The sequence below is a fragment of the Dromiciops gliroides genome, chromosome 2 (genome assembly GCF_019393635.1).
Source record: "Dromiciops gliroides isolate mDroGli1 chromosome 2, mDroGli1.pri, whole genome shotgun sequence".
NCBI lineage: Eukaryota > Metazoa > Chordata > Mammalia > Microbiotheria > Microbiotheriidae > Dromiciops > Dromiciops gliroides.
The window spans coordinates 308,532,868-308,557,255 of NC_057862.1; the positions used below are offsets into that span (position 1 = coordinate 308,532,868).

At 46.4% G+C, this 24,388-nt stretch overlaps 1 protein-coding gene across 2 annotated transcripts in view; it reads left to right on the plus strand.

The window, feature by feature from the left end:
• The window catches only part of PSD2 (pleckstrin and Sec7 domain containing 2), a 75,943-nt gene extending 53,690 nt beyond the window's left edge, over positions 1-22,253 (plus strand). Inside the window, exons 8-16 of one of the 2 annotated variants that reach the window (XM_043985934.1) lie at positions 3,344-3,404; positions 8,681-8,771; positions 11,095-11,138; positions 12,588-12,778; positions 14,413-14,483; positions 16,027-16,184; positions 18,327-18,471; positions 19,928-20,071; positions 21,033-22,253. In XM_043985934.1, the coding sequence (XP_043841869.1) occupies positions 3,344-3,404; positions 8,681-8,771; positions 11,095-11,138; positions 12,588-12,778; positions 14,413-14,483; positions 16,027-16,184; positions 18,327-18,471; positions 19,928-20,071; positions 21,033-21,242 (1,115 nt within the window). In that variant the 3' untranslated portion in view covers positions 21,243-22,253. The remainder of the gene's footprint in view (positions 1-3,343; positions 3,405-8,680; positions 8,772-11,094; positions 11,139-12,587; positions 12,779-14,412; positions 14,484-16,026; positions 16,185-18,326; positions 18,472-19,927; positions 20,072-21,032) is intronic. The other variant, XM_043985935.1, reaches the window with a different exon arrangement.
• Positions 22,254-24,388: the final 2,135 nt, after the last annotated feature.

A 24,388-nucleotide genomic window follows, 5' to 3' on the forward strand; every position in this document is an offset into this window, starting at 1 on the left:
GGTTCTAAAGGAAAGACAAAGTCTAAACAGGCTGTGCTTATTACATTCTCATGGGAGATGTGACATATACACAGAAAACCACAACATGTGATCATTATAGCACCCCTAAGCTATACTAAGAGCTGAAGGAGAAAGGTGTTCCCATCTGGGGGATTAGGGAAGGCTTCATGGAGGAGGTGGTGGCATTTGTGTTGGGTCATAGACAGGATTGTGATAGGGAGCACGATGAACAAAGGCAAGGGGATAGGAGCAAGGTTGGGTGGAGAACAGAGCAGCTTGGCTGGAGCATAGAGTAGAATGAGAGAGGGCAGGAGAAGATCATGCCTTAGGACCCCTGGGACCCCTAGGTCTGAGTTGGGGTTACTGGCTATATCTCTGTGGTTCTCAGGAACAGAAGTAGAGTTCAGGGCAAAGAGATTACCATCAAAGTCCATCCCAATAGTAATAATAGTAATAGTAATAAATCATAATAAGAATACTACTACTAATAATAAGCAATTAGGTAGTGAAGGGATAGAGTGCCAGGCATAGAGTCAGGAGGATCTGAATTCAAATCCAGCTTCAGACACTAGCTGTGTGACCCTGGGAAAGTCACTTAACGTTGTCTGCCTCAGTTTTCTCATCTGTAAAAGGAGCTAGACAAGAAAATGGCAAACCACTCCAGTATCTTTGCCAAGAGAACCCCAGATGGCATCATGGAGAGTTGGATATGACTGAAATGACTCAATAGCAACAACAAAAAAAATAAGAGTAATTTCATACACTTGCATTACATTGACCAGTTAACATAGAGCTATTCACATGTATGGCCTTTTACAGGATGTTCCCAATAGTCCTATGAGAGAATCAGACAGGTGTTAGATAGGGCTGGACCCTTGACTTCACTGGGATGAGGAAGTTCCTTTTACTTAGCAGGTCAGTATCTTCTCTTCAATTTATAGTAGTAAGGGGCAGCTAGGTGGCGCAGAGGATAAAGCGCTGACCCTGGATTCAAGAGGACCTGAGTTCAAATCTGGCCTCAGACACTTGACACTTAACTAGCTGTGTGACCCTGGGCAAGTCACTTAACCCTCATTGCCCCGCAAAAAAACCCAAACACACCACAAAACAATAACAACAAAAAAAGCAAACAATTTATAGTAGTAGAGGGTTGCCTAGAACATTGAGAGGTTAAGTGACTTGGGCCCAGACTGGTTAAAATAGTTACCCAAGGACACACACAGCTACTACATAGAGAAGTCTGGGGGTGAATCCAGTGCAGCATTCCTTCTCCCCAATTTTTATTAATGTCTTTGTGCTTTTAAAAAATTGCCTCCCGGGGCAGCTAGGTGGCGCAGTGGATAGAGCACCGGCCCTAGAGTCAGGAGTACCTGAGTTCAAATCCGGCCTCAGACACTTAACACTTACTAGCTGTGTGACCCTGGGCAAGTCACTTAACCCCAATTGCCTCACTAAGAAAAAAAAAATTGCCTCCCAAAACCATTTCTGCCCAACCCTTCCTTATTACAGATGTACCCTGTGGCTCAGGGGGCTCAGCAAGGAGATTCTGGGCTCACACAGACCCGGATTCATCCTGGAATTGGGTCTGACCCCAAAGTGAGTGTGTGTGTGTGTGTGTGTGTGTGTGTGTGTGTGAAGCAGGTTTTTCTTTCTCTGGTTCTGCCTCACCCAGGAGCAATTCTAGGGAAATCTCTAAAGCAAAGCTTAGATTATCTAGAGTCTCCCCCAAATCTGGGTGACAGGGTTCCTTCTCAAAAAGACACTTAGATACTTATCATGTTATATGTATAATAAATATATATGTATATATATATATATATATATATATATATATAGAGAGAGAGAGAGAGAGAGAGAGAGAGAGACAAACAGTTTATTTTTTTGCCACAGACATTGCACAGGTACAAATGCTTGAATCAATAGATACCTCTGTGTACATATATATACACATATATACACACATATGCATATATACATACCTCTGTCTCTGTCTCTCTCTGTCTCTCTGTCTGTCTGTGTCTCTCTGTCTCTGTGTCTCTGTCTGTATCTCTGTCTGTGTCTCTATGTCTCTGTGTGTGTCTCTGTCTCTCTGCGTCTGTGTCTGTGTCTCTTTCTCTCTCTCACTCTCTCTCTATTATCTTCCCTGTGGGATAGCTGGACAGATGTTTCCCGTTCCCTTTCATCTGCTGGGTTGGAGCAGCCTTCCAGGTTCAAATCTCCTGCCTCGTGGGGCATGGCTTTCTTTGGTCTTTCAGATGCAGGAATATCCTGTGGGTGGCGCCCTTCTCCTCTGAGTCGGGCACCGTGCTGCTGTGGAGAGCTCCTCCCTCTAGTTAGCTCATCCACGAATCCCAAACCCAAGAAAGCTTGACCCTGACTGGATGCTGCTGCCAGGGCTGGGACTGCCATTCTTTAGGATTGCTGGTTGCCAACTAGCACTCCAGGGAAGGGACAGAGAGGCAGAAAGAAGACAGCCAGGGCGCAGCCTGCGTCTAGCCTAGCCAGCGCTCTCCCAATGCCATGTACTTAAGCTGCAAGCTGTCATTGGTCATTGGCTGGGGTGGGGATGGGAGGGGAGGGGAGAGATCTTTCTCCATCCCCCTTCCCCTTCCCCCTTTGCTGGAAGTCCAAGGGAAAGAAAAGGCTAGAAAAAAGAGAGCATGATGAAGCTGTTTCCATGGCTCTTAGAGCTTGATGGGTCCATCCTCCTGACTCACATGAGTCCATCCTCCAGAATCCCAGCATCCAATCATCTTTCACTCCTCCCCCAGGCATGGGGATCCACCAGAAGTTGCTGTGTCATCCTGGAAAAACACATGCCCCCTCAATGGGAGGCCAGAACACATGTCCAGCTCCAAGGGAGGGACCCCCAGTCCAGCAAGTTAGGGGTTCCCTGATCACCTCTGTTACACAAAATAGACAGTCAAGCAAAGCCAACTCAGGAACTGTTCCTATCAATGCCTTCCATATTTGGCATCTGTAGTCACCTGCCCTCTGGATTCAATATTGCTCATTGAATTTCTTCTAAAGTCAGTGGCCTCTTTTGGGTGTAGTTTTAAAATATATTATTTTAATCAGAGTATATATTGTTTGATGTGTTCTTTCCATCATACCATGCTGTTTCTTTGCTCTGTCTGTCCTTTCTATCTGTCCTGGGCATTCTTCAGCCAACCTCTCATCCCTTCCCCACAGTCAGAAATAACCCAGTTTAAGGCCTGGGGCTGGGTCCTCCTGGAGGAGATAGCTCCCTAAGCTGTGTGGGTAACCAGATGCCCTGGGTAACAGGAAAGGGAAGGGAGCCAAAGCTAAGGTCTGAGGGCCCCATGCCTCTGCTGTGTTTCAGATGGGATTCACACGCTTACCTGTGCCCTGATGCTGCTCAACACGGACTTGCATGGACATGTAAGTGTGGATGGGGAAGAGGAGAAGGGAAAAGGGGGGGGGGGAGTTGGTGGATAAAGGCGAAGGCCAGAATGCGGAACAAAGATACAGGTCTGGACCAGCCCAGGGAACGTGTGGGGCTCCTCTGTCTGTCCCCCCTGGCCCAACTCCCTGGAAGGGCAGGTGAGCCTTGGCCAAGATACAAGTGGTTGGTGGATTCCCTTGGGGTGATGGGCATTGGCGGATTCTCTCCTGGAGGTGTTGAGACAGCACTCCAGGAAACAGGACTGAGGGCAGGATGGGGTGTCCTCGGGGGCCAGGTCTCCACTGCTCATTGATTCCAAGGCTCTTGCTCAACCTCTGGGGCAGGGGAGAAAGATGGCAGCTAGCGGTGGCCTTGCCCAAGACATCAAAAACAGCCACTGAGTTTCAGGCAGGTTGGAGCTTCTACTTCTTATCTCAAAAGAGTATGGGGCCAGGAAGGCCTGGGGTGGAATCTGATTTCCATCACTAGCCAGCTGTGTGACTATATATGGGCAAATCAGTTCCCCTCTCTAAATTTTCATTTCCTAACCTGGAAAATGGGAATAACTGTAGCTCTTATCTCACAGGCTCATTGTGAGGATCAAATCTGAAAATGTGTATAAAGCACTTTGTAACCCTTAAATGTAAAGTGCTAGATAAACATTAGCTATTATTATTCTCCTCCCTAGTTCTCCTTTTCTTTCTTTTCTTCCGACTCATCAAGTGCTATGTTTTAATTAGTGTTCCTGGTAGATGGGGCTGGAAATGGGGAGGTCTGGGTTCTTGACTTTTGTGTGTGACCTCATTTACCCTTCTCTGAGACTCTTATTTTCTCTGTCTGTGAAATGGGCAGTCATGTCCCTAACAGTCCCAGACTCTTGTTTGTGATGAGGCTGAGTTTCTAAGGATTGATGAGATAAGCCTCATGAAAGCATTTTAATGGAAAACCCAACTGGTCCCAGTTGTAAGGTCGCCCCAGACCCGGTTGGACCCTCTTAAGGCTATGGAGTCCAGGGCTGGTTTACTCACACTCTTGGCGGGCTATAGCAGAGAACTTCCAGGGGCCTCTGCTGACCTGAGATGACTTAGCTCTGCAGCTCTGGTCTCTTTCTCATGTCTAACCACCTGTCTTTTCTCATTTTCCTGCTGTGGGGCTCATGAGCTAAGGTGTACATGGGGCCTCTGGGCTCTATAGTGCCTGTGTACCCCATGACTTGTCTGGACAGTAGATGCCCTGGATGGGCAGAGCTGCCAGTGGTCTGGCTCCCTTGGCAGAGCCAAACCTCCTCATTAACTTCTCCCTCTTCTCTCTGTCTGCTCCGGGATCCCCTCTTTCCGATATCTTGCTCTTTGCCAGGTGGTAAGTGTAGGTGGGGGAGTGCATGTTTCTTTGTGTATCCCATCATCCCCTTCCTGCCTGTCTCTCCAACTATGCTTTGGGTCAAATCACTCTTTTTCTTTGTCCCCATCCATCATGGGTTCTCCTCTGTCTCCTTGGCTTTTTCAGATTCCTCATGAGCAATTTTGGTATAAGATGTGGTATTAAAGGTAGAGATAGATGGTGTAGGTGAAAATGTGGGGGTCCCTGTGCATCTAATTTATGCATGCTGTCTCAGTCCTCCACCAGAGCTGAGGCTTGCCATTACTGTCTCAGCCTCTCCCCTCTCTCTGAAAAAGAAACTTAAGATGAGTTGGGTTAAACTAAGTCCTGGTTAAAAAAAATATGTATTTATATATATGTATATATATATGTGTGTGTATATATATATGTGTGTGTGTATATATATGTGTATGTATATATATGTGTATGTATATATATATATGTCCTGCGTGTAAAATGAGTTTGGAGTTGTGGAAAGAACTCTGGATTTGGAATTTGGAATCAGGAATCCTGGGTTTCAACATGCTTAAGGGACTTACTGGGGCAACTAGGTGGTGCAGTGGATAGAGCACTGGGATTGGAATCCGAAAGATTCATCTTCCTGAATTCAAATCTGACTTCAGGCACTTCCTGGCTGTATGACCCTGGGTAAATCACTTAATCCTGTTTGCCTCAATTTCCTCATCTCTAAAATGAGCTGGAGAAGGAAATGGCAAACATTCCAGGCTTTGCCAAGAAAACTCTCAAACACAGTCACAAAAAGTTGGAAATGACTGGACAGCAAAAGGGACTTTCTAGCTATGTGACCATGGACAGAAATCCCTTCCCTTTTCAGAGTTTTCATCTTGTTAAATGGGGATGATTATTCTTGCACTACTTATCTCATACATTTTGGCGAAGGTCTTTGCAAGCCTTAATGTCTACACAAATTTTGAGTTATTATTATAAGTGCACATATGTTAAGTCTACCATCAGTGGAATCTGTTTGCTTCTATATTCATTTGGTTTCATATTGCATCTGTCCTCATTAGGAACTGATAGCACATATATATCAAAGAAGTGTTAAAACCCCATAACCTTTAGTTTGGGAATAAGAATAAACCCCAAGTACAGTTGTTTACTAAGATCAATCAACACCCTTCTGGTGTGCTAAGAGCCACTAATCTCATGGATAAATTATTAGATTGAGGATGGAATGTTGTCACAAATACTGAACTACTAATTCACTGATCTTTGTGGACATTAACCAGTCGATATACAAAGAATGTCCCAACTAGGGCTAGAGAGTTTTTCTGGCCTTAGAATTTATGAGAAAGAGAGAATGAATCTTGGGATCTACTGTCAGATTGGAGCCAGAGAGCTTGGCTTGTTATTTAATTTGAGTAAGAACAGCTTAGCATGAGTGATGTGAATGGGACTGAGACAGCTTCCACCTAATGGATCCTGGAAACTCTAACACTTTTGAAAGCCTAAAAGTTATGGGTTAGAGTGGAGCTGGATGGGAGGGGATGCCAGTGTTTATAAGCAGCTTTCAGTCATTTACCACAATGCGTTCATTGATTCATTCATTTCATGCATTCAACATTTATTCATGGCCTATCATGTGCAAAGTACCATGCTAGGTACTATGATGTGAGCCAGGGGGCAGCCTGGCATAGTGGATGGAAGTTGGACTCAAGAATCAGGAAGACCTGGGTTCCAATCCTGCTTAGTTGCTTGTTTAGCCCACGGCAAATCACTTAGTGTTTCTCAACCTGGGCTTCCTTGCTTGTAGAATAGGAATGATAATATTTGTGGTACCTGCCTCACAGGATTGTTGTAAAGAATGCACAGTACTTTGCAAACCTTAGAGAGCTATATAAATGCCAATTACTATTCCTATTATTCTAAGGGAGGGGAGCAGGAATGGAAATACTGAGAAAAGCTCATTTGACAGTCCCTAACCTTGACCCCAGGCCCCACCTTCCTCCATCCTCCCTTCACACCATATCAGGAAGCAAATGGGGCTCTGGGGAGCATCCTGGGAACCTCACCCCTCCTGGGAGGCTCCGTCTCTGCTTGGAGCTTTCTTTCCCTTGTGGCAAAGCCTCAGAGACTGAACTGTGAGGAGGAAGCCTGTGCCTCCCTTCCTGACCTCCAAAATGGGAGTCAGGAGGGGAGCCCAGGAGGTAATTAGAAGTCAGTCAATTACTGATTATCCAACTTTTTTTTTTTTTAGTGAGGCAATTGGGGTTAAGTGACTTGCCCAGGGTCACACAGCTAGTAAGTGTTAAGTGTCTGAAGCCGGATTTGAACTCAGGTACTCCTGACTCCAGGGCTGGTGCTCTATCCACTTCGCCACCTAACTGCCCCGATTATCCAACTTTTCTAGAGGGAAAGCAGCAGGAGGGCTACCCCCAAACACCAGAAAGTCACCAGGTGATATCTCTCAGCCTTGGAAATGCATTATGTATTTTTCCCCTTTCCAAATTCTCGGCCAATTCATCTATCCTTAATCTTTTTTTAAAAAAATGTTACTAATATGCAAATGGCTCTATATTTCCTACTAATAGAATGGGCCAGAGTCAAAGGACTTGGATTCAGATCCCACTTCTTATGGTCATTACATGTGAGACCTTGGATAATTCACTTCATTTTCCTGGTTTTCAGTTTCTTCATTTGTAAAATGAGGGAAGTGGGGGTTGGATTAGCTGGCCTCTGAGTTCTGGTCCAGCCCCAAATCTATGATCTATGATCCTGTAAACCTTCCTTTGGCCCTCAATCTTTGTCAAAGTTCTGCCCTACTTCTCTGTATTCCTTTTATTCCCAAGTAGGAGAGGCTCCACATTGGGAAAGAGTGCCCTAGACAGAGCCTCTGGAGTCAGTGAGTGAACCAAGATGTGTACAGCTCATATCTCAGGTCCAGAATGACCTGATCATGCAGCCTTGAGCAAATCACTTAACCCCTCAAAGCCTCAGTTTCCTTGCCTGTGAAATGAGGGGATTGCACTAGATGACCTCCAAGGTCCTTTCTGGCTCCAGGTTTATGATCCTGTGATCTCTCTCTCTCTCTCTCTCTCTCTCTCTCTCTCTCTCTCTCTCTCTCTCTCTCTCTTTTTTAGCGAGGCAATTGGGGTTAAGTGACTTGCCCAGGGTCACACAGCTATTAAGTACTAAGTGTTAAGTGTCTGAGGCCGGATTTGAACTCAGGTACTCCTGACTCCAGGGCCAGTGCTCTATCCATTGTGCCACCTAGCTGCCCCTATGATCCTGTGATCTCAACCTTCCCCAGCTCAGCTTTTGAGAGAGTCAAAGGTTGCCACAAAGATTGATAGTCAGACACATAGACAACCAAAGTCCAAGTCTCTACTTTTCAGATAGAGGCTCTATAGTCCAGGTGACTTCCTTCACACAAGACGACAGCTCCAGGTGTTCCCTTGATGGGAAGCTACATACAAGTACAGTGAACCAAAAGTCTATGTGACTATAGATAGGGCAGGTCTCAGACTGGAAAGCTCAAGAGCTTCATCTTCCAGGACAAAGACGAATTATAAGGAAGGGACAGAGCCCCTGAACTCTCACCAAAGTTGTTGCAGAGCCTGAAAGTGTAATGACTTCCTGTTTTCCAATTCATCCCACATCTCCTAGAGGGAAACTGGCTCCTCTAGTTATGATCAAGTAACCATCTTCCCTCTCAGACCCTGGGGAGGCCACTCGTGGAGAGAAATTCTATAGAGCTTGGACTCTTTCCAACTAAGCTCTCCCTTAGCTCCACCCTCACTGGAAGTTGTTATCTATGGCATAAGGGAAGGAAAGTGAGAGGAAGTTGGATATGAGGCCTTTTCACCATCCTGAGAGAACTGCCTCTCAGGGCGGCCCCTTACCTAGTCTGAGCCCCCTGCTCTCTGTGTTACAGAACATCGGCAAGAAGATGTCCTGCCAGCAATTCATTGCCAACCTGGACGGGCTGAATGATGGACAGGACTTTGCCAAGGATCTTCTGAAGGTACTTCTTTAAAGTCCTGGCCCTGACCTCAGTATGCCGTCCCGTGTCTCCTAGATGGGATTCCTCTTTCCCCACCCTCCATCATCTCCCCATAGGTGGAGCTGAGATCTGCTCTGACCATTCTTATGGTCAGCATTTTAGACACTATCTGGAAGCATGTAACAAGGCTGGGAAGAGGGGAGGGATGTTAAAGGAGGCTGAGGATTTTATTTATTGGGCAAATTCCCATCCAAGTCATGAATATATTGGTTTCCCTTAGTCAAGGAAATTGCTCTAGTCTAGACCACAGGTTCTTCTTCTTTGTCTGCTTCTTGTTTTAATCCATTTCAATGCCATCATGCTTCATCGTCATCATCATCATCACTGTGGGTATAGGCGACATCATTGAAGTCAGTGTCGTCATTATCATCATCATATTTGCCACCATTGTAGCAGTTTTTATCATCACCAGCGAATTTATAATCACCCTGAGCTACCTGGTGAGAGTCACTGTCATCGCTGTCATCGTAGTAATTCTCTTCTTCATCATCATCATCTTCACCATTCTCACCCTCTTCACTTTCACCATCGGCTCCAATCACCATGATTACTGCCACCACCACCACCATCGCGATCAGCACCACTTCCACCACTGCCATCATTACCATCATCACCATCACTGTCGCATCACCCACCACCATCATCATCATCCCCACCATTATTACCATGATCGCCATCACTATCCCCATTATTAACATCATCACTAACCACCAGATTTATCTATCTATATACAACCAGTGCTAGTGTCTTGCCCGAGTTTCAAGTTCCACATGACCATTGGACACGCCCTTTCGGATGTTCTGTAGGCATCTTAAATTCAACTTGTTTGAAATGGGACTCATCATCTTTCCCATCTGAACCCAACCTTATTTCTAACTTCCCTACTTTTGTTGAAGGTACCATGATCCTTCTAATCACCCAGGTTCTCAGCACAGGAGTCATCCTCAGCTCTTCCCTCTCCCTCACTACCCCTGTATACAGTTTCCTATTCCCATGGATTCTAAGTTTTGTATATTCTCCACAACATCTCTTGAATTTGTCCCCTTCTTTTAACTCACAAAACCACACCTTAGTTTGGGCCCCTTGATCATCTCTCACCTGAACGAGTACAATAGTTCCCCACCCTCCCCAAACAGTCATCCTGCCTCTTTATTCTCCAAACTATCCTATGTTACCAAACATATATTCTTGAAGTGCTATCCCTGTTTAAAGAAGCTTCAGTCATTCCTTTTCTGGTCTCCTGGTTTCAAAACCTATCTTTTCAGGCTGATTTCATGTTTTTCCCCATCACATCCCAAATAGCTCCAGCCAAAATGGGCATATTGATGTTTCCCTTCATGCCTGTCAATAATTTCCCAATCTCCCATTGCACATATTGTCCCCCAAGCCTAAAGTGCACCTCTCCTCAAACCATGTCTCAGAACAGTGTTTTCAAACTCAAAACAGAAAAGGATCCCTGCTTGGCCACATGTTGACTTACAAAATCACAAATGTACATTGTCTATGTTGTATTTATTTTGTGAAACATTTTTCCACCTGCATTTTAATCTGGTTCATCCATGCTTCCAGTGACTGGTCGGCTATGAATTTGACACCTCTGTCTTAAGAGTGCCTACTTTCCTTCAAGGCTCCATTTAAATGCCACCTATAGGAGGCCCTTTCCTGATCACCTAATTGCTAGAGCTCTGAGCCCCACTAAAATAATATGATATTTAGTTTCTATAGATTTTCTATTTACTTACCCATGTGCCTGTTGTTTCCCCCTAATAGAATGTGGGCTCCTTAAGAACAGTGACATTTTAATTTTTGCCTTTGTATCCCCCAGGACCTAGCACAGTGACTGGCACATAGTAGGTACTTAATATATATTAACTTGAATCACCAACCATGAGTGTAGTCCATTGTCACCATCACTATCACCATTATCCCCATCACCATCATCACCATTATGGCCAACACCACCATTACTATGGTCATCGTTGTCATAATCATCACAAGCCATCATGGCCACCACCAAGAAGTACTTGTATTTGTTGATGTGGTACCAAAAGAGATCCTACGTCTCAGAACCTGTCCTTGAGGCATTTTAAGTCAAAGGCAAATCAATGGTAAATCATAGTGAATGTGGAGGGAAATGACCCCGAAGAGAATTATTTACAGAGTCTGCCTGACTTGGCCAAGGCCTTCCTCATATGGAGACTCTCCTCGGACTTAGCTGGAGGGTGAAGAATGGCTTCAACACTTCTGGACTCTTCACTAGTGCTCCTTTTTCTTCTCCTTCCAGACCCTATACAATTCCATTAAGAATGAAAAGCTGGAGTGGGCCATGTGAGTAGTGTTTGTGGCCTTGGGAGTGGGTGGGAGGGACTGAAATGGGGAATAAGTCCCTTGGGGCTATAGTTTGCAGTTGGGGAAGGACAATAGTGTTTAGGTTCTGAATGTCACCTTCTTCCTTCCCAGTCTCCTAGGGCTTTGGAAAATTGGGAACAATGAAAAATTGAAAAGTTTGGGATCATTAAGTCTCGAAAAGAGAAAATTTAGCCATCTAAGTATTTGAAGGGATGCCATGGGGAGAAGGCATTAGACTTATCTGGCCACCCAGGGAAGAGCTAGGAATCAGAACAAACATTTCAGAGAAGCAGATTTCAGTTGGTTTTAAGGAATAGCTTCCTAACAATGAATGCTGTCCAAAAATGGAACAGGTTGCCCTCAGGAAGTAGTTGTCGGAGACCTCATTGGAAGTCTTTAAGCAATGGACAAGATAGCTTGCTTGGCAGTATATGGTGGAGAGTTTTCCCATTCAGGCAAAGGTTGGACTAGATGGCTGCTGAGTTCCCTTGCAGATCTGAGCGAGTATGTAGTACTGGATCCACATACATCATGTGTATGCAAATCCAGTTAAGAGAAACCAGTTTAGAAGGACAGTGGGTCAGTGGACTGAGCCTAGTATGCTGGCTTCTCATTGCCATAATCACCACCAGCCATTGTGGCCAGCCACCCCCATATTTGCTGATGTGGTACCAAATGACATCCAACATCCCAGAACCTGCCTTTGAGAAATTTAGGGTCTAAGGCAAATGGGTGGTGAGCCAAGTGATCCCTCTCCATCTCAGAATAAAGGCCCCACATGTGAAACCCTTGGAGATCTCTCTTTGGTCCCCCTTCCAGTTTGGTTTTAGTTAGAGTTCAGTTCAGCTGAAGACCACACATAATGACAGTTCCCAGGATTCTCCTCACTCTTTGTCCTATCAACTATAAGGACAGAGCAGTTCGATACTCTATCTCTCAATTGTCCTATTCCAGCCCCGCTCCCCCAAGTGGGGTTCTTGGGCATAGCTTGCATTTAGTTATTTACCTACTCCTCCATACCCTTCACCTCAGACAGAGAGAGGGATTGAAGATCTGGCCTGGGGATCCACTGATCCAAGATCCCTAGAGGGGGAGGGGTAGAATCTAGAATTTTGTGGTTCTCTGGTCAAGGATGGAGATCAGTATCAGGAGACCAGAAGTCATTAAGGATCTATGATCACGGGTAGGGGAACCAGAATTAGGAATCAGAGCTTCTTTATCTCTTAGTGAAACTGTCCTGTCTCCCAGGGCAAGAACTAAGGTGAAGGGTAGGGAATGATCTTGGCTTAACCTGCTTTTCTGGGGCCCGGGGAAAGGACTGGGGTTGAAGGGTATGGGGTGGGGGCTACAGATTCCCCTCCTCCCCCTCCCAGGGTGTGTGGGGGAGGCAGGGGCCATCCTGTGGTCCCAATCCCTGTGCTTCCCCAGCGATGAGGAGGAGCTGAGGAAGTCATTGTCTGAGCTGGTGGACGACAAGTTCGGGCCTGGAGCCAAGAAGGTGACCAGGATCATAGACGGCAGCAATCCCTTCCTGGATATCCCTCAGGCGCTCAACGCTGCCACCTACAAGCATGGTGTGCTCACCCGCAAGACCCATGCTGACATGGATGGCAAGAGAAGTGGGTGCCACTCCCCAGGGGCATGGTAGAGGAGGAGGGGGGGAGGCGAAGAGGAGTGATAGGATAACATTTGAGATACCTTCCCCGGGGGCCAGCTCTCTGAGGGAATATTGGGGGGAGGTATCTGGGGGAGTTCATATTATTTCATGGGCTATGGTTGGTGGTCCCAAACAACTCTCACTTCCCTACCACCTCCACACACTGTTAACACAAAAATGCTGAGATATGGAGTGATGGGTACTGTGGCAATGCACGCTCCCATCTGTCATCTTTGATCCTCACAGCAACACTGAGAGGTAGGTAAGGAAAAGGGATTGTTCTCCCCACTTTACAGAGGAAAAAACTGAGGTCCAAAGTGTTGAAGTGTAGTTCAAGGCTACAGAGTGAATTCTAACAGAACCACCAGAACTTGAACCCAGATCCCCTGAGTGCTAGTCCACTGTCCTTTCTGCTAGAATGCATATAACCTCCCTAATTAGCCCATCTTTTTTTTTTTAGCACTTCTTTCTTTCTTTCTTTTGGTGAGGCAACTGGGGTTAAATGACTTGCCTAGGGTCACACAGCTAGTAATTGTTAAATGTCTGAGGCCGGATTTGAACTCAGGTCCTCCTGACTCCAGGGCTGGTGCTCTATCTACTGCGCCACCTTGCTGCCCCCCATCTTTTTTTTTAAACCCATATTTGATACCCTCTCCAGGCTGTACCATTTCTGAGGAGTAATGAGTTCCCTGTTCACCTCCCTCCCTACCTCCCCACCCCCGACCAAGCTCAACTTCCTTTGATTTATCCCAAAGTTTTGACTCAATATCAAGCTCATCCCATTTATCAGGGTTTGAGGACACTCTGGTTCCCTTTGTATCTGAGCACAGGCTCTGTTCTTTGCCCTTCTCAATTTGTCTTTCTCCAAACTGAAGAGAGCCTGATATTATCAGTTTGTGCTCATATAGCCATCCCAAGCCCCTTTCCCCAACCAAGGGGTTCTTGTCGTGCCCTTCTCTAGTGCCTGGCACAGTTTTCTTGGAATGGGGACACCAGTACTTCTGGTTAGACTCTCTGGGATCAGAGCAGGAAGAATAGAAAGGGCCTTCTATGGATACCTAGCCTAGAAGCATGAGAACTGCCAACCAACCCCTTGGGGCAGGAGGAAGGGACAAGGACTGAGGAGTTATTGCTTCATTGTTATCCCATTTTTCATGGTTTTACTCACTGTTAGGACTTTTCCTGAGAGCTCAACCTGACCAGTGGTCATTCCAAAGAGGGAGAGGGATGGGGAACATCTAGCCTGGGTGATTCAGTCCCTGGAAAAGTTAAAGAAGTCTTTGGTATTGATTTTGTCTTGAATCCCCTTTTGTAGCATGAATCTACTGCCCTGGACTACTTCAAGTGGGGGGTTCTGGGGTTATGTCCCTGTGGACTTCATTCCTGAACACATCCTTTCTCTGTATGTCTAGCTGGGATGTGGGCTTGCACACGAATTAGTGGTGTGGGATGGCGGGGTGGGGCGTGGGGGTGGGGAACTGTGCGTGAACAGTGACATGGACTTTATTTGACTCATAATTCAGGAAGAAGTTGTACAGTGGATGGGGAATAACTAAAGATAGGTCATAGACACCCATTCCTTGTCTTTTCTTCCAGCCCCCCGAGGTAGGCGAGGGTGGAAGAAGTTCTATGCGGTTCTCAAAGGAACCATCCTTTACCTGCAGAAGGTACATGCAGTCATGACTGGCACGGTCTTCATCTAGGGCTGAACCTGCAGTGTCCCTTAGTCTGTTGTTCTGTTCAGACTTGAAGAGAGGAGGTAGTTCAGGCTACCAACCTTGGGAAGGAATAGAGCCACTATCTTCACCTGAGGGCCTGGGGTGGGAGGAAGGGAAAGTCTGGAGAGACCCCCAGGGTCATAGTCATTATTCATTCAGCAAGGCTTTATTAAGCCACCACCTACTATGTGCTGGACTAGATACTGGGGATTCAGAAACAAAAACGTAATAATGGTCCTTGCCTTCAATTGTAGCCCCTATGCAACATGTACGCATATAAGCAATTTTTTTTTTTTTTTGGTGAGGCAATTGGGGTTAAGTGACTTGTCCAGGGTCACACAGTTAGTAAGTGTCAAGGGTCTGAGGCCAGATTTGAACTCAGGTACTCCTGAATCCAGGGCTGGTGCTTTATCCACTGCGCCACCTAGCTGCCCCGGATAAGCAAATTTAAAACACAGGAAGTAAATATAAAGTGTTTGGGGATGGGGGGGGGGGGGTGTCAGGATACTAGCACCTAGAGGGACCAAAAAATCTAAAAGGCGAAAGGTAAGGAGTGAGTTCTAGGCAAGAGGGACAGCCATTCATAGTGTATCACCACATGAAAGCAACAACACGTAGACCGATTTGGCCAAAACATAGACTAGTAGTGGGTAAATCAGACTGAAAAGATAGGCTAGAGCCATACTATGAATAATTTAAATGTCAAAAGGAAGTCATCAGCTGGTATCTATCTGATCCTTTGATTGAAAAAATAATGTTCCTCAGGCTCTAGCTGAGCTGATAGTAGGTGGGTGAAATCTATATATGGCCATGGTGATTTTATAGCTGGTATCAACTGAGCAACATCTACTAGTTTGTCCAGCACTATCTGTCTTCGGCGAGGGAAAATAATCACACAATCAGAGACAGAGAGACAGAGAGAAGGAAAGAGACAGAGGATGGAAAGAGAGTGGTCCTACAACCAATTTTTCAGGAGCTCTGTGGTTGGGGAGGGTCTTAAGAGGGAGGTGGGACTGAGCAGGCCTTTGAAGGATGGAGTCTGTATCTGGCAAAGGAAGAGAGAAAGCTCTGCTCTTCTGGGACTCATAGGGATCTTTGCAGTTTTTGTGGTTTGTTTTTGTTTTTGTTTTTGTGAGGCAATGAGGGTTAAGTGACTTGCCCAGGGTCACACAGCTAGTAAGTGTCAAGTGTCAAGGAGGCTGGATTTAAACTCAGGTCCTCCTGAATCCAGGGCCAGTGCTTTATGCACTGCACCACCTAGCTGCCCCTTCCCCCCTTAGGGTTCTTAAAGTGGTGGTTATTTTTTTTCAAGTCCTCACTCTAGCTTCGTTGAAAACTTAAGATTAAGATATCTCTAGGCTAGAGGGGAGGCTAAATTCTGTTGGGAACCTAGCCCTGGGGGGGTGTTGGGGGGAAGGTTTATGGGAAGGTAAATGGAAAATCAAACATCACCCTCCTCCCCCAAATTTCTCCCTTGCTCACTGCACCCCAGGATGAATATAAGCCAGATAAAGACCTCTCCGAGGTGGACCTGAAGAATGCCATTCGTGTTCATCACGCACTGGCCACCAGGGCCTTGGACTATAGCAAGAAGTCCAACGTGTTGAAGCTGAAGACAGCTGACTGGAGAGTATTCCTCTTCCAAGCACCGTGAGTACCTTATGTGGTGTCAGGTGCCCACGGCCTCTGACTCGGGCCTAGGAGAGTAGCAGAGGCCTAGAAGGGGCAGTCACGGACAGGGTCGGTCTCATATAATCTTCAGGTACTTTCTGCCCTTTACCCTGGGACAGCACAATCCAATGCACACAGTTTTCTTTACAAAGCAAACCCAAACCTTCATTAATTTTTTTTAACATGAATGTCACTTCCCATTGACCTCTCCAACAAAAGAACCCTCCCATGTAACAAAGAAATTTAAGCAAAACAAACCATGATATTGGCCAGGTCTGATAACATCTGCTCCCACTTGCAACCTCAGTACATCACCCCTCTTGTGAGAAACAGGAGGTGTGCTTCATGGCCAGCTCCCTGGGTTCAAATCTGGTTCCTGCCATGACCTTGTGTCTCTCCATGTTATTTTCACTTGTGTTATCATGGCCATTGTGTATATTGTCCTCTTCTTTCCTTTCACTTCATACTCTATCGGTCTGTATTGGCCTTCCCATATTTCTTTGAATTCTTCATAGTCTTGGTTTCTTAATATACTTAATATTACCATCATGTTAATTTATTACAAAGGAGATAGATAGTTGTGTGGGGTAGTGGAAAGAGAGTTGGCCCTGCTGCCCAGCAGACCTGGGAGTGCCCACCTCTGACACTACTGCCTGTGTGATCCTGGGTAAGTCACCAGTGATCCAGACAACTTCTGTAAGTTGCAGATAAAGTGTCCACTTGCTCCCTGTGTCAATGTAGCTACACATTCAGTCCCTATTCTATTATAATGTATTCAGCCAGTCCCTAATAGATGTGAGTACCTGCTTTGTTTCCAGGTTTGGTTTTATTTTGTCTCACACACACACACACACACACACACACATGCTTACCCAGCCTCTCTCTGCTTGTAGAATCTGCTGCCTATAAGTAGCCTTGGAATGGAAGAGCACTTGGGGCCTTCAGTAGGTCACCTGCGGCCTAATAGGTTCACATCCCTGATGTCAGCCAAAATGCTCTCACAGATTAATAAGTGTATTTTAGGGGGTGTACTGGTAAATGTTTAATACATGGCTCTCTGAAAAATATGGAGGACACACTTTCAGGCTTAATTTCCATTACTGACATTTTTTTCTGTTGCTTTCTTAAGTCTAGACAATCCACAACAAGAAATCAAGCCTGGATTTATAGTATTGGCTGATTTCTGAGGTGTTAATGCTCATGTTGAAAATTTTAACAGCTCCAACACATCCCTTCATCTGATCCTTGTGTAGCAGGGCCGAGCCTGGGTGGGATATGAGGGGTAGTGCTTTTGAGCCCAGCCTGCTTCAGAGTTTCTTCTCTCTTCTCACTACCCACCTCCCCAAACCATAATCTCAACTCAAAGTGAAAAAATTCACTCTCTCCTCCCCTCTCCCCAACAACATCAGAACTTGTTTCCAGCAACTTCCTTTTGGGGACATATCCAACAGAATCCAACAAAACCCCCCAGGTATGAAAAAGTGGGTTATTGGCTCCTGGGGTTTGGTGGTGGATATGGGTTTGCCTTTCTTTGTTCAAGCAGCTCTAAAGTTACTTGTAAACCACTGATGTGTAGAATATTGGAGATGTAAGAATGTAGTCTAACTCCTTTGCTTTACAGAGGAGGAAACAGACCCAGAAGAAGATGAAGCAACTTGTCCAAGGTCACAGGTGACTTAGTGATAGAATGAGGCGATTAATTCAATTCCCTCTTCTCCTGCTCCAGGGTTTTTTCCTTTCTGTCACCTTAGATCTTTATAGATCACATCGTACTTTTAAATGTAGAGTAGCTGGTGAATCCTTTTTGTAAAATAAATCCCTTAACTTATAAGGATCAAATCTGGATTTCCCTAGCAGGAATTTATTAGGACTTAGGGACACACATGACACACACACAATGCATGCATATATACACATCCATCCATACACACACATACAGAGGGAGGGAGATAGAGAGACAACTAAGTTCTTGGGGAGCCCAGAGTTTAGCTAGCCTAGGTCCTGAAAGCAGGGCCATGCCTGGTCGTGCATGAGGCAGTCGGGCTGCGTCTGGGGTCCCAGCACCACTCAGACAGTATAACCAGAGAGCTGTGAGCAGGTGGCACCTTTTTCCCACCCCAGGAGCAAGGAGGAGATGCTTTCCTGGATCCTTCGAATCAACCTGGTGGCTGCCATTTTCTCCGCCCCTGCCTTCCCGGCTGCTATCTGCTCAATGAAGAAGTTCTGTAGGCCTCTCCTGCCCTCCTCTACCACTCGACTGTGCCAGGTAAGGACCAAAGCCTGCCTTGCCCCAGGGACTCTCCTTTCATCCCCAACAGAATGCAAGAAGGCCAGGGCTTGGAAGAGATCTTGAAGGTCACCTTAATAAGACCCCTGCATTTTCCAGATGGGAGAACTGAGGTGCATAAACATGTTTTGCCCCAACTCACACATTGAACTAGTGGCAGAGCTGGAACTGAGCCCCAGATCTCCTGACTCAGTGCTGCTCTAATAAGATGCACATATTGAGCATCTGCGGTGTATGCTGGCCTTTGCTAATCTCTGTGGGCAAGGTGGGTCTTGTCCTCCAGGCTCCAAGGACTGAGTTAGTTGAAACTATAAAATCCTTTGAGAAGCTAAATTACATGGGCAGCTAGGTGGCACAGTGGATAGAGTACCGGCCCTGGAGTCAGGAGTACCTGAGTTCAAATCCAGTCTCAGACACTTAACACTTACTAGCTGTGTGACACTGGGCAAGTCACTTAACCCCAATTGCCTCACTAAAAAAAAGAGAGAGAGAGAGAGAGAGAGAAGCTAAATTATAGCACAATCCAATAGCAAACAGTATTTGAGATGCTATCGAGCCAGTTCCTAGAGGTAGGTTGGGAGCATATGTGGGGGCATTCCCAAAGAAAGCATTGCCTTCTGTAGTCTAACACCAGGGAGAGAGGTAAGGACCTTTCTTTGTGACATCCTGTGCGCCACGTCCTTCTGCCTGTTCTAGGCCACAGGATTTACAAAGAAGACGATGTAATCTCCTTGGGCAGTCATCCAGACTGGTTAGGGCTTGGGAAACCTTTGAGCTCATGACTTTGATCCTATCTGAACATTTTTTTCAAATATGACCAGGGCACTCCTGCCCTCTGGGGGAGAGGGGATTTTGCAAACACCTCATCAGTGCCAGTGATCTAATTGGGTCTGCCTTGACATACTGCCCACTGATGCATACGTGACATCAGGACCTGGCGGTGTCGGGGAGATTTTGTGTGTGTGTATGTGTGTGTATGCATCTATGTTGTGTATGAATGTGTATGTTATATTGTATGCTTATGTGCATATGTAGTTTGTATATGTGTGTCAACTGAAGTCCTTTGAAAATCCAAGTTGTTGTTGGGAAAGACAGGGTGGGGGGCAGAGATTACAAGGGTGACTGTTAGACTCTATTCTGCACATTTTTAAAGGGGAGGGTGGTACCTGGTCTGACAGCCTGACCCAGCAGCCATTAGCCTACCCTCCTTCCCCTCTGGCCAGAGAGGTTCAGTTGTCAGCACCAGAATTAAAGCGAGGGGAATATGAAGTGAATTGGGAATGGTAGCATCACCTCATGCTAAGAGCCCTTGGCTAGGAAACCTGGGTTCCAGGCTCAGTTCTGCTACTGAGAATCTGTGAAATGCGAACAACCATCCCTCTTCCTATGCTACAAGGTAACAATTCTTGGTTATGGGGGGGGGTCCCCTCTGCAGGAAGAACAGCTGAGGTCCCATGAAAACAAGATGAGGCAGATCATGGCTGAGCTCACAGAGCACAGGATGCACCCGGCTGAGAAAAATGTCAAATCCAAGGAGGCAGAGGAATACCGTCTGAAGGAGCACTATCTAACATTTGAGGTGTGCATCCCAGGGGAATGTGTGGGCATAGGGGACTGGTCCTCAGGTCAGCGCAGACCACAGAGAGAGAGAGCCGGGCCCAGAGAGGCCAATTTCCCCTTCCTTAGCATTGTTGAGGCACCCACGATCACCTTGTTTATTCTTGGTGCTGAACAACGACTTTGGGCAAGCCATTAGGCCTCTCCCTTGAGCCTCATCTTAATGCTAGGGCCTTCCTTTTCCCATTAGACTGTGAGCTCTTTGTATCCCCAGAACTTAGTATAGTTCCTGGCACACAGTAGGTGTTTCATAAAGGCACATTGACCAACTGACAGAAGAAGGAACCCTGTGCCCTTCTTGACCCTAATGGAATCATGGAGACAATATTTGGGAGAGATTTGGAAGAAAATCCAGTCAGACCACAAGCCTTCATTAAGTACTAACTGTGTGCCAAGAGTATGCTTGTCAGCCCCAAGGAGTTCACCTTCTAATGGGGGAGAAAACATGCAAGACGGACCACGTGACAGCAATAGCTGGAGCTGTGCAGATAGATATCTGCAGATACACATTCTCCAACTGGGCAGAGTGACCTGGCTCCTTGTAATGACCACCTCGATACTTCCATCCCCATTGCCTCATTGTGAGAGTGCCTAGAGGGAAAATCCCCCACCCCCACCCTGGGCATTCCCGGAGAAACCACAGGTGGGCACGTGAGCCCCAGACAGATTCTGTGAGAAGCCCCCTAGATGGAACTATGTTTTGTGTAAACCCACAGCATCAGATCTTGGCCACAGTCCTTGGCCCATGCAGGGCAGGGCGGGGTATTATCCCATTTTACAGTTTTCGTTGTCGTCCTGACTTAGTGTTAGGACTTAGTGACACAGTTGGCTTGAGTTAATTCGTCACGTACTGACCCCTCCCTCCCCAGCTGCCTTGTGACCCACTTTCCTCTTCCTTTGCCCTCCCTCCCTCTTCCTCCCAGAAAAGCCGCTATGAGACATACATCCATCTCCTGTGCGTGAAGATCGAAGTGGGCTCAGATGACCTGGAGCAGATTGAAACCAGGCTGGCCACTGTGGAAGCCGAGGACCTCTCGTTGAGGAAGACACACTCCAGTCCCTCTCTTAGCCAGGGCCACGGGCCCACAGCAGGTGGACTGGTGCAAAGGGACATCACAGAGCCCAGCACTTAACTGGGATGTGTGGTCAGGCCACAGAAGCAGGGCCCCTGCTGGACTGCCCCACGGAGGTTAGGGGGCACAGCTCTGCCCTGGAGCCCTCATGCACTGAACCCCGCTGGGCGAGCCAAAGGGCTCGGGTCGGGGCCAGGGCCCCGGAGGCCGAGAATCTGTCATTGTCTAGGTGTTGATCCTCTTCCCTACTCTGACATCTCCGGGTCCTCAACTCTCTCCTAGCCCCCAGACAACTCCCTGTTGGGACCCTCCATCCCCACAGAGAGGTTTCTTATTACAATGGGAATCTGCATCCCTGCCATAAAGCTCACAGTTGTGGAGCTGAGGGACCTTGGCTCTTCCCAGGTGCCCCCGCCCCCGGCTCTTCTCATTGGATTTCTCCCTCTTCTCCCCACCCCATTCCAATGCCCAGCCCCTCTCACTGTGGGCGGATCCTGTCAAATCATAAAGGATCCTCCCCTCCTACCTTCTCTCCTTAAAGACAAGCAGCTGCTGGTCTGCAGGCCGCACGCAGCGCCTCCCCCCAAAAACCTCACCCCCATCCCCTCCAGGACATACTCCACCCACCGGCGCCGGTCACCCCACTCCTGCCGCCATGATCCAGGCCCAGTGACGTCCTTCTCACAGTGTCAAGTCGTCCCTGCTTCACGCCTGTGACCATTCCGTCCGCTGATATAGGAAACACTGTGGCCTCACACACAAACACACAAACACACACACACACACACACACACACACACACACACGATTTTCTAACCATGTAGGAGAAAGAGGAGGAAAAGGAAACACGCCAGATGGAAACCCTTTTCCCAAGGATCTACCTGTTATAGTGTCCCCTGAATGTGGCCAAAGGCCTAGGACACAGCGTCTCCTTAGCGGTCTGGCACCTCGAGGGGGAGAGGGGTGGTTCTGCAGGGACTGTCCCTTGTCTGTTCCTGGGGCCACTCTGGCTTTAGCTGTGACACATACTGCTTTACTGTCCGTGCTTTGGAAATAAATAGACAGAGCCCACGTGTGTGTGTCTGTGTGGCTGAGGCTGCTGCTTAGCCTGCCCCACTAACGATGGGGAAGAGGGGGTGGGAATTGGGAGGGGGAATTCTGGAGCAAAGAGAAGGGGTGTCTGCATTGTCCTTGTTCTACCCAGATTTCTGAGCCTCTAGGTGTGGAGATATCAGATCAGATTAGGGAAAAAACCAGACTCAGTCACCTGATCACATTAGCTGGGGGAGGCTGGGGGGGGGGAGGGTGAATCACGGAACAAGCCTGTGTTCTTGGGAGAAGGTGGGGTGCCACAGGACATATTTGGCTGTAAGAATGCTTCTTTCATAGAATTTAGAAATTGTGGAGTTCACCTGTCTCATTTTACAAATGAGGAAAACTAAGGCCCAGAGAGGGCAAAGGAGCAACTTTTCCAAGGTCACACAGCTAGAAAATGGCAATCTAATGTATCCTATTCAAATGTTATGGCTAGAGTCCAAACTTGAACAAGGGAGGCCTGGCTAACATTCAGTCTCAGAAAAAAAAAACCAACAAAAAAGAAATTTGCAACATATGTGATCACTAAATTAGCATTCTTCAAGACCTGCAATTATTAGCACCTCAAGTGGGTGGGTGATGGCTGCTCTCTAAGTTCAGTTAACGAGCAAGCCCTTTCTCTGTTTTTTTTTTTTCCTTGTCTTTTTTTCCTTTTGGTAACTGACTAATAATATAATCTGGCTCATGTTAAAATAAGGCAGAGATTGGACTCCATTCAGCTGTAACATATGTATTAACTGTAGAAAGAAAGAGAATGAGCCAACCTTGCAAGTGCAAATAAGTCCTGATGCTTTACCAGCCCATCAACATTTTACGTATTCACACATGTATTTGGATATGTGTAGAAAGTGTCAGCTTTTGTTTTTGTAACTTTTAATTTTTTTATCTTAATAGTATTTTACTTTTTCCCAGTTACATGTAAAAATAGTCTTAAACGTTAATTTGAATAAGATTTTGAATTCCAAATTTTTCTCCTTCCCTCCCTTCCGTCCTCCCCTGACCACCCCCCCCAAGCTTTTGTTTTTTTATATTCAAGTTATCCCCAGCTGCTTTTTAATCGCAGACAATTCTGGTCACTCTTTTTGGTAAATAATCTGTGCTTAGGAATTGACCACATTCTCCCAAACTAAACATAATTGAAAAGATAAATTTGGAAAACAAAATAGTATTTCCAAATCCAGTTAGCATTGGATATGGAATGTTATATTCTTTTGTGTGAAACAGACCTCTCTGTTCCCTTCTGTTAAGTGTTGATAGCAGGGGCAGCTAGGTGGCACAGTGGATAGAGTGCCTGGCCTGGAGTCAGTTAGACTCATCTTTGGTAGTTCAAATCTGGCCTTGGATACTTTCTAGTTGTATGACTCTGGGCAGGTTACTTAATCCTGTTTACCTAATTTTCTTCATCTGTAAAATGAGCTGGAGAAGAAAATGGCAAACCACTCTAGTATCTTTGCCAAGGAAACTTCATGAAGAGTCAGCCACAAATGAAAAATGACTGAACAAATGTATTGATAGTAAAGTTATGGTGATACTATAATAATAGCCAGCATTTATATAGTGAGACAAGGTTTGAAGTGTTTCATGTGTTAATTCTTTTGATCTTCTTAGAAACACTGAGGGAGGTGCTATTATTACCCCTATCATCTGTCATCAGGTTCCAACCTGAGGCACAGAGAGGTTAAATGACTTGTCCAGGACCACACAGCCAAGAAGTATCTTGAAGCAGAATTTGAATTCTGGTCTTGCTGATTCCAAATTCTGTCTTCTAGGTGCTGTACCACCTCCCCGCTCCCATATACTATGAAATTGGGATATACTGTACAAAGGTCACTGAGGGTTAAGAGAATGTGTTTCCTCATACAAATCAGCAAGGACAGCAGTGACCTCTGCCAGTAGACTAGCCTAGGGCGCCTTCGAATTAGTGAATGTTTCTAAAATTGTCCAGTCTGAGGGCACCCTCAGGGCAACGGCAGAAATCCAGCAGGTAGCTGGACAAAGTAGAGATACTGTCCGGTAGTAGCTGTTGGGGCTGTACGGAGGGAATCCAGGAGAAAGCCTAGATGGTGGAATATTATCCATGACTACCTTGTTGGGGGAGGAGGGTGTAGGAG